Raw genomic sequence first — 14473 nt, 5'->3', positions numbered from 1 at the left:
TGACCCCAAAGTAGCAGATGATGGCCTCCCCCCATCTAACTCCGCCATTCGCCCCGCCATACTCCCTCTGACTTCGACAGGTTGAGCTGAGCCCCAGAGAACCGACAGAATGGTTCCACGAGCCCGACAATCTCTGTCGCCTGTATGCTCTCTCGACTAGAGTAAGAACGCGACACCGTCTGCATAAGCCAAGATAGTTAGCTCTGCGTCACCGAGGATAAAGCCTTTTATTGACTTCGACGCCTGGCATTCTACGAAGTGGTTCAAAGAACAATTCGAAAAGAATCGCGGACTTGGGGAAGCCATGCCGGACAGACCTGCCCACACCAATGGGATTCCCCACCTGGCACCTCCCCATTCATGATGATGTTAATGGGGATTTCGGTGTAGCAGATCTGTCTCCACTCCACCATTTCTTCACCTATCCCACACAGATCATATTAAAGTGCAATCACAGCTCCAACCTCGCCCCTCTTACATCCCCCTTCCCACCCTTGAGCTGTGGGAGAATTTGGTGAGCAGCAATCTGGATGCCCAGACACTTGTGGCCACCAGAGCGAAGGGTGCCCGCTCATCACATGGCTTCCAGGAATAGGGAACGACTGCACTTCACGGAATCAATAAAACGTTTTTTACTACTACTACTATTGACGGAGGGACATCAGCAAAAAGGCATGGTCTACTTGGTGGAAAGCCTTTGTGAGATTGAATTGTAGGACAGCCAAGGGGAGAATGCCTGACTTTGCCGCCTTACAGGCAGTCCCCATGCGGGACAAGTTGGTATCGATGGAGCGACCCCTAAAATCCGCGTGTCTGATGTGGGCCCACATCACCATAGCACCACTCTACTGAGGACCATATGGATCCCTTACCATGCATGGTAGGGGCCCTCCATATGGACAGGGCCAGACAAGCCCCAAGCGAGAAATCAAAATGAAGTTTTATCAATGAATGAATTCACTGTGCCCCGGTTCACCGTATTTTGTTTCATGACTGTGTGCAGCCAAATGAAACGGAAACGGTTTCGCTGAGTGATAATGGTTTGGCCCATCAATTTTTACCCGATAACAATGTTCCTGTTCACAAAAAAGCGCTAGTTTGTAAAAACTTTCATTGATGGGAGTTTGAATGAATAATATAAAAATGTTTATTGGACAACAAATGCCCTAGCACGGAAGATTGCAGAATTAAACTTTACCATGGGCGCTGGGTGAAATGCGCACATTGCGTGCGCTCTCATCCAGCGGCCGTGGTTTTACATTTAACCGCGCTTGAAAGCAGAACCAAAACCAACGTTTGTTTCGGCTCATCCGGCCTTGTGTGCCGCGTACTAGATGGGGCCACCTGTATTCGCCTTGCATCAATGTGAGCTTCGACGCATGTGGTAGGCCAGCTTTCAGCAATAAACCGTGCGATGTAGCCTAGCTTTTCCTGGAATAATATATCACGCTGTCTATGGACGAACACACACTTCTGCAACGCCTTTTTGAACGGTAAGGTCTCTGCTCAGCGCCAGCGCAGCAGATTCGTTATCAGGAGCGATTAGTAGGCTTAAATGCCAGCCCGGCGCAGTAATTTCGCTTTTCTTGGGGCCTTCCTTGCTGTAGTTCGTCCCGTTAACTGATTATATTCTAGCTCTTGAGCTATATGGCTTCAGATTTTCATTAAAGTCATTATTTTGGGGCTGCTGGTGTGATCCTGCGCGGCGGTTGTAGTACGACTTGCCATTATCAGCACAAGGGACCCGTCCGGACGTAAACACTTTCAACGCAAAAAATTGTTATCAACGCATTATTTTGAGAAAGCTCGAGCAATGAAAAAATTCGTTTGATAGTGTAACCGTAATAAGCGGCACAATACTTTCACCGCGTCAAGGTTAAATCGTGGGGTCTTGTGCTATTGTGCAATGCCAGCTGTGTTTCTGACACCGTTTTTCACACACCTCCGCACTGTCGCCAGTCAGCACTTGAATTGAACTGCGACACTTCAATGATGTGTAATCAAGCGGGGAATGTTGTGAAATTTGACTGTGAAGATATATTCGGGGATTTCCTTTCAATCTACGTGTATACTCTTAACGAACATGCACATAGATAAACCTGGTCCCCCGCTCTCAAAGCGTGATTGCCAGTTAAGGCAACAACGCAGCACGTTCCTGAGCAACATGAGTTGTTGCCTGTTAATGCCGGACTACGACCCGCAATTCATTCAGGCAACTCCTGCTGTTCACCGGATGTTTCTGTCATGTTCTTGCCGACAAGTGTATACATTTTGAGTGAAAGATTGATCAGAAGGAAGCGAGAGATACCTCTAAAGGTATCTTGTGTTTCATTCAAACGAAGCCATTACAGCAACAAATGTTCCATCCAAAACTCTGCTTGCTGCAGTGGAGATAGTGGTGCAGTAACGAAGCCAATGCAATTCGCTTATGCCTCTGTTGCGGAATCATGTTGAGATGTAAGAGCCAATTATGTGACTGCAGAAACAAAAAAAATTGAAAGCGTAGTCGTAAATTCTAAATTATAAGAGGAGAAGCTGATTCGTTAGATTTGAACGACTACGCAAAGGGTTAAATATAACTGCAGCATCATTCTATGTGGACGGAACGCTAGGCGCTCCCTTTCGTAGTGGCCTTTTACTGAAGTGCGGTGACAGTTTCACAGTCTTGCGGCAGCCTGCATCTCCCCCGGCCTGTTAAAATTGTCCTCGCAGACACGCACACCTGACAGCATGGCAGGCATGGTGCCAGCATCGAGGAGGCGCAGCCATGTATGGACCCCCGTGTCCTAGTGCCAAAGAAGCGGGCTGTGCCACAGCAGCCAAGGCGCATGGCCGAAGGCGGAGTCGAGCCCACTTCACAGACGCCCTATGTATTGGCTGAGTACCAGCCCCTCGATGGCATCCGCACTCCAATCGCCAACCTCACTAGGGTCAAGGTATTCCCTCCTACGGCACGATTTTCTTTTATTTTGGGTGCGGCAGTGGAGTCAATTGTGTGTGTTTAAAGGAGCCATGAAGAGGAAACACAACTTTGGTTCATTCAAAAGATTGCCTCGTTAGAATCATACTGACACCACTTTTAACATAAACTTTGCTCAAATAAGCTACATAATTAGAAATAAAGGGTATGGCCATGCGACCCACTGGCTCATTTCCCGCAACAGAACCTATGATGTCATACCAGACAGCTCCGTGATTTGAGGAGGCCGAAAAAAGCAGACGCAAATTAGGCACAAAATCTTGCCGAACGAGCTATTTGCGCTTAAATTTAGGGCACATTCTTTTTATATCAGTAAGAATGGTAGGACAAACAGTGGAAGTTATGAAAGCACACGTAAACATTGAAGTACCAATGTGTACTGCGCACACTATGCTTCGTTTAGATGCACAGCACAGCGGGGCTTTGGGGTTGTATCAGATGACACTGACCGATTGACGCGAGCGACGATGTCTTACGTGACCGTATTTCTCGAGCGAGCACCATGTTTCACGTAAAGTTTATCATCTTCATGAACCAAACAAGCCAGGTTTGGACACGTTCACAAACAAACCGAAGGCAGTAAACGGCTTGCCCCGGTGTGGTGGCGCCATCTAGGTTGACTAACGGTAAGCAAGGCTTCCCAATCGGCTGATGTCGTTGCAGACCACGAAAACGAATGATTTAGCGGGAAAATCAAAATTTTAACTTCACTTAATTAATTTCTCCGTTAATAAAGCATCGTTTGCATTCGGACAAGCGCTGGGGGCACTATAAAACACGAAATCTTTCGAATAACACGAACTTGTGTTTTGTCTTCATGGCTCCTTTAAAAGCCAACTGCACTGAAAATTTCGAGCTCTTGAAAACACTAATTCCTTATAGTCTGCTGAAAAAGAAAGCAAGATGCAAAATACAACAGTTGCGATACGCGCTTGGACGCCGCAAGTGGTCTTCGAAAAGGCGATTTTGAAAGTGAAATGGAGGAGTGTGCGGCCATTAAAATGACGTTGCAGCTGTCCAGCGAATGGCGGAACAGTCAGCAGCTAGGGAGCAAACCTGCGCGCAAGCTCTACATGCGTGCAGGGCAGCAAATGGGTGAAGTGTTCGCAGCAGAGCTCGACTGGTTCTCCAGCTGCGTGGCTGGCCCAGAGGAAGAAACTCCCGTCGGCTGGATCGTCACAGGCGCGTCATGGCTGTTTACGCGATCCGCCAACAGGTGCAGCGGGGTCTGCAGTGGGGCTTTTTTTAAATGCTTCTGACTGATTAATGAGGCGTTTCACGGAGCTGCCACTCGTGTCCCAGCTGATTTGGTGGTACTTACTACACATTAAAACTACAGATTAAAAATAAATTTGGTCAAGGTGAAATTTGAGTGCAGTTGGCCTGTAAACATGCTGAACTGATTCAACAAATGAGAGGACAGGAAGCACTTCTTGCACACCGCTGCACCTAAACTGCACAGTCCTGAGTTCGTTCTCCACTGATGTGAACAGCAGATGACGCAGTGTTGCTCTTGACGAAAAGGATCATAATACCAGTCGTCATTCTTCCGGCTGTATGACAGATTTGTGTTTTTGCTTTGAGTTAGGAGCTAAGCATTTTTCTGAGACTAACAATTAAGCCACGTTTCAGAATGTTTGTTTCATTTCAAGAGTTGCTCCAGAAAGCCGCCTTGGCAAGCTGCACAAATCCGCGCTTCAACATTCAAGATTGATGACGTCACAAATCGTGGTGTGGGAACTTGAATTCAGGGGGCAATGCCTGTTCTGACGCTTTTGGCATTTTCTGCCTTAATAAGTAACTGCCGTTGCCGTTAGTGGTATATTTGCGCTCATGGCACTGTTTTTTACTGATAGAGACAAATTTCTTTCTACAATTTACTGTCCCTATATGGCAGACCACAAAAACATGCAAATGTGTTCTGACCTCACATGGTTGGAGATACTTTCTGCCAGACCACAGCAAAAGCTCATCTAACTGTGTACAAACGAACAAGTTGAAGTGATTTTGACTTGTTAGGTGACTTAGGTGACTACTTGTTCAAAATGCTTGCTAAGATATTTCAAGTTTGAAAGAATCATTTTTGGCATTGTTACCGTTGTTTTGTTGTACATTTCCTGTGTAAAAGGCATTTGCATCCAGAACGATATTAATTATGCTCAGAAATATTTTCTTGTTTCTAACAATAAAACCAGAATTCATGAAAGGCATTAATAAAAACTCAATTTCTGCCTGCGCGGCAACTTTTGAGAAAGCATCAAGTTTTTTTCCCCCCAAAATTTAAAAAGATCAAATTCTAAAACGAAGGTGCCATAATTGTATCCTATTAATTTTTTAAAACCGCGGCAGTAGTGTCCAGTTATGCGCATGTCTGCAGCCTATCAGTTCCAAGTATTTTGAGTCCGTGTCAAACCAAAAATTATTTTTAAACAAGTGTACGTGTTCCAGAGGTTATTTGGGGTTCAATGATGTGTGTTCAATGCGTCACATAACATTGAGGCCATTAACGACTGAGTTTTGAGTCGATTAGTGACAGCTTGTGGAGTAGTTTTCATTATTTGGCGACAGACACAATACTGCCTGCTAATGCAGTTTTGGTGTGTTTGGCGAAGGTAGATCTGGCAGCTGTAGTTCATGACCATAAAATGGCCGTCCGTGTTGTTATTCTGAAGCATTAAGCTATTGTTAGTGGCTCTAGCTTCACCTAGTGGCTATGTCGAGATAGGTGTGTGACAGAAGAGGAAAATTTCATAATGCTGATGGTCGTTGACTCTGGTTCTTCACAAGCTGGCAAGTCACATGTGATAGCTTTCGTATGCAGCGAGCACAACTTCATGATTTGCTAATCATTTTTATAACAGAGCCTTTATTGTCGCGCATACATTCAAGCCAGCTGAAAGACGTTCCCATCCATCCCAGTTCCAGTGTGGACGGAGATTTAAAGGACAGCAATGTCTTAAAGAAGTCTGCAGGCAAAAAAAAAAAAAGAAAAGAAAAGTAGGGCTTTTTGTTTGTCGTATCGGGGTGCTAAAACCTTGTGTCTCTTCCAGTATGTCTGTTTCGATGCATCAAAGCGGTACCTGGCCTTTGGGGCCACAAGCGGAGATGTGTTCATGTTCCATCGAGACACCACTGCGTACATCACAACAATCACAAACAAGGTGTGTGTGACGTTCAATTTCCAGGAAAATTCTTATGCTTCACCTGCTGTGTAGATATGAGAAAAGAAAAGAAAAAAAGTTTGCAAGCCCACGCCACCACCATAACTAAAAGCCACCAATTTCTTCTTTTTTTTTATCTTTTTTTTTATTCAGTACCTTTGCATCCCTGTTGTGTTTACCGAGGGTAAATTTCATCCTGTTTTGGACCTCAATGGTCTCATGGTAATGATGAAATTCTGGTTTTTTGTATTACCATATTTACCCAATTCTAACGCTCACTTTTTTTCCGAAAAAATAGGCCGAAAAATCGCATGCGCGTTAGAATCGGATACAAAACCGAAACTGCCGAAACAGCGGAAATTTCGTCCCACCCATCACCATCGCCATCTCAAGATGGCGCCAAAGCTTTTAGCAATGATTTTTCGGACGCAGCAAGCCTAGGTGCCTAGGCTTTTCTATCGGAGTTCACACAAATCGTCAAATCGTTTCACTTGCGCCCTTGATAACAGCAATGGCAGCAGCGGCTCCCACGCGTTCAAAACAAGCGGTCGGCTGAAGCGTGCACCTCTGGAGAAGCTCTCGGGATGGGCGTGCGAAGCGTGGGCCACGATCCCATCGACCATGGTTGAACGTTCGTTCAGAAGTATCGCGAACGCGTTTGAAGGCACCGAGGACAAGATGTTGTGGCACGGCCGCTGGATGAAAGGCGCACTCTCATCCAGCGGCCGTGGTTGTGGTCAGCGGAGAGCGACAAGGAGTGAGATGAGTCAGATTACTTCGGGAAACACATCGCCCGTTTCTCTCGCATTCGTTTGTCTGGGTCACAAAGTCCCGTGCGCGTTACAATCGGAGGTGCAAGTTTTTTTTTTTTTTTTTTTTTTGCCAGGAAAATCGGGGGCGCGTTAGAATCGGGTAAATACGGTAAGTACACCGCCCCCACCCCCTCTCACTCCTTCAAAGTACAACTGGCATTAAACTATGCCTTCTTTTGTTATTTCTACTGCACGCAGTTGCTTCAGGGAAGACAAATAGACGAGCAATTTGTCTTCCGCCATGTCAAGCGGCATTGTGTGCTCCTATTTTTCGCTTCGAACATCTGTTCACACAGGTGCTCTCTGAATCTTCTTGCAGCGTAGGCCTTCTTTTCCATGCATGGGTATAGGGGCTGAAATGAAGCCTGAGAGATCCGAGCCGAAGTGGGATTCATTGTTTTAGCGGCTTTAGTTCTGGAGTCGAATTTTTATCACTATTATTAAATGCAATAGCTATGACACGGATGCTTGTGTAAGAATATCTGAAGAGCACCTGCGGAAAGCTTTTGTCAGACAATGCAAATCTGCACTGCTGGCAATTAACCAGCCGTTAGTTAGTTTCTATTGAATTTTTTGGCACTTGAGCAAGCTGAAGCAGTTTAATATCAAAAAGCAGCACCAAGTTTACTTTTCATATGAAATCTATTGATTGTGCTTGCCTAAACTGAAATTTGCTGCTCATGATCTTGAGTAAAAGCTTGCGCTTTTAGCATCACTGGTACATTGAGGGCTGCTCTCGTGTGGTTTGGCTCATTAACAGTCGCAGAGTACCCTCAAAATCGGGGCAAGTGAACTTTCATTGGCATCATTTTGTTTATGTTTGCAGTAGTCAGTGGATTTGTTATATGTTGAGCGGCCCTAGGGGTACTTGATAGTGTGCAGAACTCATGTGAGGGTTTATATTTCAATGCCAGAAATGGCAGTTTCTTGTGAAGCCAAAGGGAAACTTGGGGAAGAGACCTGCAACAAACTCTTTGTGTTATGCAGCATGAGCCAAAAGGTATGTTGCAGTGGGGACTGGAAATGTTAGTATTGTATAAACCGCTTCTTGGGGTTGAATCTTTTCTGCTGAAGTCTTTTTTTTCATGGATCCGACTGGTTATTCGGAGGAGAAATAATAGGTAGTTTGTTCAAAATAATTACACAACAAATGCTTGCTATAAGTGCATGCAAACAACAATAAGAGCATCGAGTGACTTCCAGGCAGCCAAAATTAATCCAGAGTATGCCTCGATTGGCGAGATGTGCAGCTGTGGATGACTTTGGAGAAATCTTTAATCTTTGGGGTTTCACTCATTACAGTAGGAAAACACATTTTGTGAAACCTGATATTGCGAACTTCTTGAATTTACAAGCAATTTAAAGGTTTTAAGAAACATTGCAAGTTCCCCTTGGCATGCCAAATCAAGTTCCAGCTGTGTTGCTGTGGCATTCCAATTTCCAATTTTTGCTCCATGTCATGCAGGATTTTAGTAGTTCGTTCCCTTCCAGGAGTATTGGGGATAACCCTTCAGTTCATTTTTAACTAGCCTTAATTTGATTTCTCTTGTTGTTCCAGGAGGGCTCAGTGTCACAGGTTGCCTTGGCGCCAGATGATTACGTCCTTGGAATCGCCACTAGGTTCGTAGCACGTTGTTCGCAACTTCTGTACAAAGGTCTCTAGAAAGTTTTGAGGCATAATAAAACTGCGAACCTCGTGGCAGGCAACCGTTGTAAAGCCTAACTGCAGTTCGCATAGCTAACAAACAAAGTGACAACTAGTGTCGGCAGTAAGCTTCAGCGAGTTAAGGCATGTCTCCTTAGCATAAGCAGCGCCATGGATCTCAACGGCACAATTTTCTGAAGCGGTTTAAATGAATCGTCGGGACAATTATCATGTGCTTTTGTGGACCACCACTTGCAACAGTTTTTAACTTGTTCGGGGAACGTAAGTGTTTCCAGACTTGAAATATCATCTGTAGTGACTGCAGATAACATGGCTGCTGTGGAAAGGCTTGTGAGAGAGGACCTTATCTTTACCTGTAAGGGTACTGAGGGTACTTTAAAGATTAGCTCCCCCACCATTGCGATGATATTTTAATGCCGCCTTCGCTATGTAGGAGCTTGACAAAGAGCACTTTTTTTTAACATGCTATCAGAACACTAGATAGGGATGCAGTCTTTTTTCCCCTTAGTCTGAAAATAGTCAGCTCTTAATAATTACTAAAAAAAAAAAATCGGGAACTGTCAAAGTTAGCACACAAAATGTAGCCACTAGTTCTTGAAATAATAGCTGTAGGCGTGTTCGGCATTTAAGCATGTCAAGGCTTCCTTCGAAGAACGCATATGGTTAAAGTGTGTGTGTGTGCATGTTGGGGTGAACACCGAGCGATGGATAGCATGTCTGCCAGACTCCTGTTGCAACACTGCCTTCGGTCCCTCCGTTCCCAGTCGTGGGCACGTTGTCGTGCTGGAGCACAATGCTAGGAGGCCGGCCGTGCAAGCACAGAGGCTGCAGCTGTCCTTTGAGCACAAGGGAAGTGCCATCACCTGCCTCGAGTGGAACGGGCCGGGAACGCGCCTCTTTGCAGCCGACAACGCCGGCAAGGTTTCCGTCCTCAACGTGTCCACATCCAAGGTCAGTCGCTAAGAGCTTGCATCTCTGCAGGGCATGTCTTTAAGGAACACTGAAGTGAATTTGTCAAACTTTTGTTTTCGTTTTGTTTGCATTGCGTAGACGGGCTCAAATAAGCACATTTTTCATCATTTATCTGGTCAATGAAGCAGTATTTAATTTATAAAGCCTGAAAGAATAAAGTATAACAGGCGACATTTGCAGAGGCTGCAACAACTAACAACAGTGACGTATATTCGTCTTGCGATGTGTTTGGACAATGTCCAAGACTATAGTTCAAACAGGCTCCGGTTTTGGTTCCGTGCAACAACAGGCATGCCATCCGGAGTTATCGTTGGTTAGGCATTCAGGATATATCAGGAATTGTCATATCGTGTTTCTGCTTTTTCGTCGGCTGTAAAATGCGCCAGATAAGCCGGCCAGTACCGCTTAGAACCGTAACGTTCACAAGCTGAAGCACACACAGTGGCTGAACACCCCTTGCGTCATTGGAGATGCTCAACTGCGAGGCTCCCCCACCTTTGGAGCTTGCCTGGCTCGTCCCTGTATCGTAAGAGGTGTGTTGACACCAGGTCGACAGTTGGCTGATTCGGCCTTGTGCCCACAAATCGTCGGTGCTTACATTAACACTTTGCCAACGAGAACTCTCCAGCGCATCAGTGTCAATCTGCACACAGTCTGCCATCTCACTCGTTGAGCATTGAAGGCTGCAACTAAGAATCGTGAATTCAGTGTAGAGAATATTACCTAAATAAAAAGAAATCAAATTTTGAAAAAACCACGCCTAATCGGGGTTCGAACCGCCCATTGCGACGCCTTGCATCCAGTGCTTCAGCCCACTCGACCATAATCCCAAGGTTGGTGGAAAAGGAAGTATGAAGTATGGGCTGTTTTTTTTTTTTCTTTTCTTTTCTTTTCTTTTTCTTTTTTTAGTTTCACTATTCACAGCATCCTAGATGAGTATTTCTTGACTAACACTTGTGTAGCTTACAGCTCCAGTGAAGTAATGTCAGCGAAGCATCGCATGTGCACTTGTGTGGAGGTGCTTTGATTTCACCAGCTTTACTAAGCTTGATACAGTCTACAAATAAGCCACATTCTTTCGGGCACAAATCTTGTCGTGGTTTAGTTTTAACTGAGCGAATGAATTGTGACGGCCTGACTGCAGCCGGCTGACTGACTCTTATGGAGGGTCGTCGAGCTGCGCAGTGGGCGCAGCCAAGCCAAGCCTGCAAGAGTAGGCATCACACGCAATGTCATGGAAAATCAGCAAGGAGGATGCAAAGAGGAGGACAGCACTTTTGAATTGGTTTTTATCCCTTTCAGTCACGAATTATTATATTCACTGCAGAAAAATTCTATACTTGGAGATTTAGCAGTGTCAAGTGTCTAGAGGTAAGAAAGAAAGGTTCAATCTCTCTAGAATGCTTATTACGCAAATGGCGTCGTGTCCTCATGCGGAGACACCATTACTCAATCCTGCTTTTTCCTGTAAAAATAATAAATATCCTGAGGCAGTATACAAACAAGGAGGTGAAATAATAATTTCTGCACATGAAAGAGGTGCTTTCAGCCTTTATAAATGATTTACGCCGCAGTAAAAGAGAACTTAGGAAGGCAACACACCAAAGGTCCCACAAAACTTGGTGGCGTCCATTTTGAAACGATGTTTATGAGTGCGGTTCCGCCATTCCACATCACATGTTGCTACCTTTCACTTCCGTAGGTTTCAAACATCAGCCGCACCGCCCTGCAGCATGAACTCTTTTCGTTTTCACGACGGAAACGCCCAAGAACGTCGCGTCTCTATATGGAGATACGGTGACTGAAAGGGTTATACTACATATAGTCGCGTAAATGCACCCAGAGTGGTCGAAACATGGGCTAGAGACTGCAGGCCCAGATTTGCGCAAGTATTCTCACGATATTTACAAATCACTTCAGTGTCCCTTTAAAACGTGATGAGTTGCAGAGGGAGGGGGGCCTCACAGGATGGTTCTTTTTATTCAAAGATGGTGCTGAACTTTGAGTGGGGTCCATCCAATTAGGCTCAGGGAGACCCAACTCAACTTCTCTGGGACTAACTGGCTTTTCAAAAACTACCACATCTAAGAAGAGGCTTGTTGCCATTTGAAGTTTTGCATTATTTGAGCAGTCAGTTTCTGATTTGAATTAAAAACTCGAATATTTGCAACTTCCTGATGTTGGCTTAGGCCCACACCGGAACACCTGGCACCCCTGTGTGTGGCAGCGTCTTAATAATTTATGTGCATGTGTGTGTCTTTTGTGGATGTAGTTTATTAGGATAGATTTGATGCTTTGCTCGACTGCACTTGATTTGTATATTCGCTCACAGAGCGTTGGCACTTACTTTAAAGCAAAGCCTTTTTGCTCTCATCACTTGGCTGCAGGCCAAGAGCCTGTTCCAGTCGCCCCCGACCACTCTGATGCGCTTGGACTCCAGGGTGGTGCAGCTGAGCTTTGCCCAGGACAGGCTGCTGGCTTCCACACTAACCAAGTGCTACCTGGGCGACACCATCAGGTGAGTGGTCACTGGGCCTGCTGTCTGTGGCACGCACCTTTTTTCCTAACCTAGTCTCGGTCACAGAGCCCATTGGTACAGATGGTATTCACTGAAAAGTTTAGCTGTCATGTTCTTTGCTTGGCAACACTGGAAACAGCCACAGACATGGCCGAAGTGCCACAAACTTGGCGCGGCTTGTGCCACTGTGCCCGCATGCCGCAGAAAGAAAAAAAACTGGCTGGGGATTACGATATGCCCTAATGCGATAGTTGGGCGCAGCAGCAATGCGCTGAGGCAGTACTCACTCATGGGTTCACTCGACAGCAGTGATGATGAGCCTCTGCGTCGGTGGCACTAAGTGTGTCTCAGGAAGGAACCGCGAACTGCGTCTTTAGCGAACGTACTTCATAGCCACGCGTACGCCCCCCTCACATTTTCACCAAGCATTGCATCGTCGAGCGCCTTGTGTGGGCACAACATACTGCCCCCTCCCCTCCCCCACCGGACACTTTCGGAGAGTGCTGGCTCGCGCCGCCACGGCGAACCGCCCTCCCCTTCCCTATTTCGCGACACTCTCCTCCTTTGCTTTCTTTCATCATTGCTTTTTCTTTCACTCGTTGGTCTTGCCATCGTTCACTTGGTTACACCGACAACGCGGCTCAGCCCAGCGAAGGCCGCCAAAGAGCTGCGCCCTGAAAACACCGACATGCGCCATCTGCTCCGTTTCAACCCGATTCAAAACGGTGTCGTCAACAGAGATGTTGTTAATCGTACTCACATTGGAGTCGCTGCATTGCTATGTGTTTGGTGGGGTAGAGTTCGGAATGTCTAACACACGTCATGTGCTTAGCACAGACAAGTACTACCATCCCGCGGAGCCTAACATAACCCGTGACGGCTCATACTTATGTTTGCCCGCATGCATGCCTCACCAGTGAATACAACCTATACTCGTATTGTTTGGCATGTCATTGTCAACTACGATACTGGCAAAGACTAAGCTATGCTTACAGGGGCTTGGAAGCATCTCCCTCTGTGGTTAAAAAGTTTAGCATTAAGTAGAGTGTTTTGGAAAGCTCTTCTTGGAGCTACGAAGTGTTACTGTGAGCATTTTCACTGCTAATTGATAGGTTTCTTTTTTTTTTTTAACTCCGTTTCAGGGAAAAGTTCACGCAGGTGGGAAAGAAGCTCAGGGATGGTGAGTTCGGAGGCTGCTTCTACTCGGGCAGCAAGCCCCAGGACTCCCTATGCATTTATGCGGCACGTCCAGGATCCAGGCTCTGGCAGGTAGGCAACCAAAGAAGTGCTAGGGAGTGAGAGAAGTTTTTCTGTGCGAAGATTGCATTTTTTGTAGCTTTCTGGTGTTTTTTCCCAATGGCAAGAGGTGCCGTTCTCCCTTAGAAATGATCAGCAAAACGGGAACCTGTTGTGTCAGACCAGTCATTTTGCAATTGGGGGGTGACATGTCACAAATCTTGAACAAGACCGTGGTGAATGCCTGCCGAAAGTTGCTAGACACATTGTTTGCAAGTTTTAAAGCTATCATGGTAACATTATTTACCACAGCACTCTAGCGGGGTCAGCCAGTGATTGTGCTGACAGCCCATCTTTGGCCACTCCCCCAAGCAGCATTCCTCGTCAAACAAAATTGTAGGGAGACATGAGCAGGCCAAAGCTGTTTGCTAACTTCATAGTCGTTTTAAATTAATGGCTATTGTAAACATTTTATGTATGTGTATTTACAGGGTCGGTTTTTGAACTTAAAAAAGGACCCGGTGTAGAACTATGAATTGACTCTAGGTGAGATTCACTTGGGTCTGCTGAATTTTGTGTCTTTGCTGAAGTCTTTAGCATGAAAATGACTGTTCTTAAGGTTAGATTGAGAGGGATAAATTGGGTTACATTTAGAGGGATAAATTAAGAATTTTCTATTCCATGGAACCACAAGAAATACACAGCAACAGGCCAGCACCAACAGTGCCTAAAATGACGACATGAATTTGAGCACTGAGTACACCTGCGAGGCACTCCACGCTTCATTTTTGTGGATCACCCGTCATCTCGAGTTTTCATTACAGCAGTGTGAGTCCACAACTCATCTTGCTTTTCCTCTCTCTCGGTTTCCTTTTCAGGCTGACCTTAAGGGTAGTGTGTTGAAAACGCACCAGTTCAAGGAGGCACTTTCCACTGCACCTGCCAAGCTAGTCACTTACAGGTATGCTGCCTCAAGTATTGGCTAAGCCTCACCAGTACAATAATGCTTGGTGTTGGGACTATAGTTCATACCACAAGCTAGCTGCAGCACTGTGGAGGCTACATTGTTGTCAACAGTGCGCCCACTGAGGGCGCCTAACTCACCGTGAAAGGGGGTCCTGATAGGAC

At 45.8% G+C, this 14473-nt stretch overlaps 1 protein-coding gene across 1 annotated transcript; it reads left to right on the top strand.

Annotated features, from left to right (window-relative positions):
- Nucleotides 1–1312: 1312 nt before the first annotated feature.
- On the top strand, nt 1313–14306 carry LOC144161446 (BLOC-2 complex member HPS5-like; the record flags this gene model as incomplete). Its single annotated transcript, XM_077692106.1, has 8 exons — nt 1313–1493; nt 2713–2936; nt 6031–6141; nt 8512–8573; nt 9384–9570; nt 11979–12109; nt 13252–13378; nt 14224–14306. Coding segments are annotated over exons 2-8 (866 nt in total), but the record flags the coding sequence as incomplete, so codon positions are not given.
- Between the last annotated feature and the right edge of the window lie 167 nt (nt 14307–14473).

This window comes from Haemaphysalis longicornis, unplaced genomic scaffold (assembly GCF_048455015.1).
Source record: "Haemaphysalis longicornis isolate Haplotype H1 unplaced genomic scaffold, Haemaphysalis longicornis Haplotype H1 scaffold_1108, whole genome shotgun sequence".
Taxonomy (NCBI): Eukaryota; Metazoa; Arthropoda; class Arachnida; order Ixodida; family Ixodidae; genus Haemaphysalis; species Haemaphysalis longicornis.
This window is presented reverse-complemented; position numbering and strand designations above follow the sequence as displayed.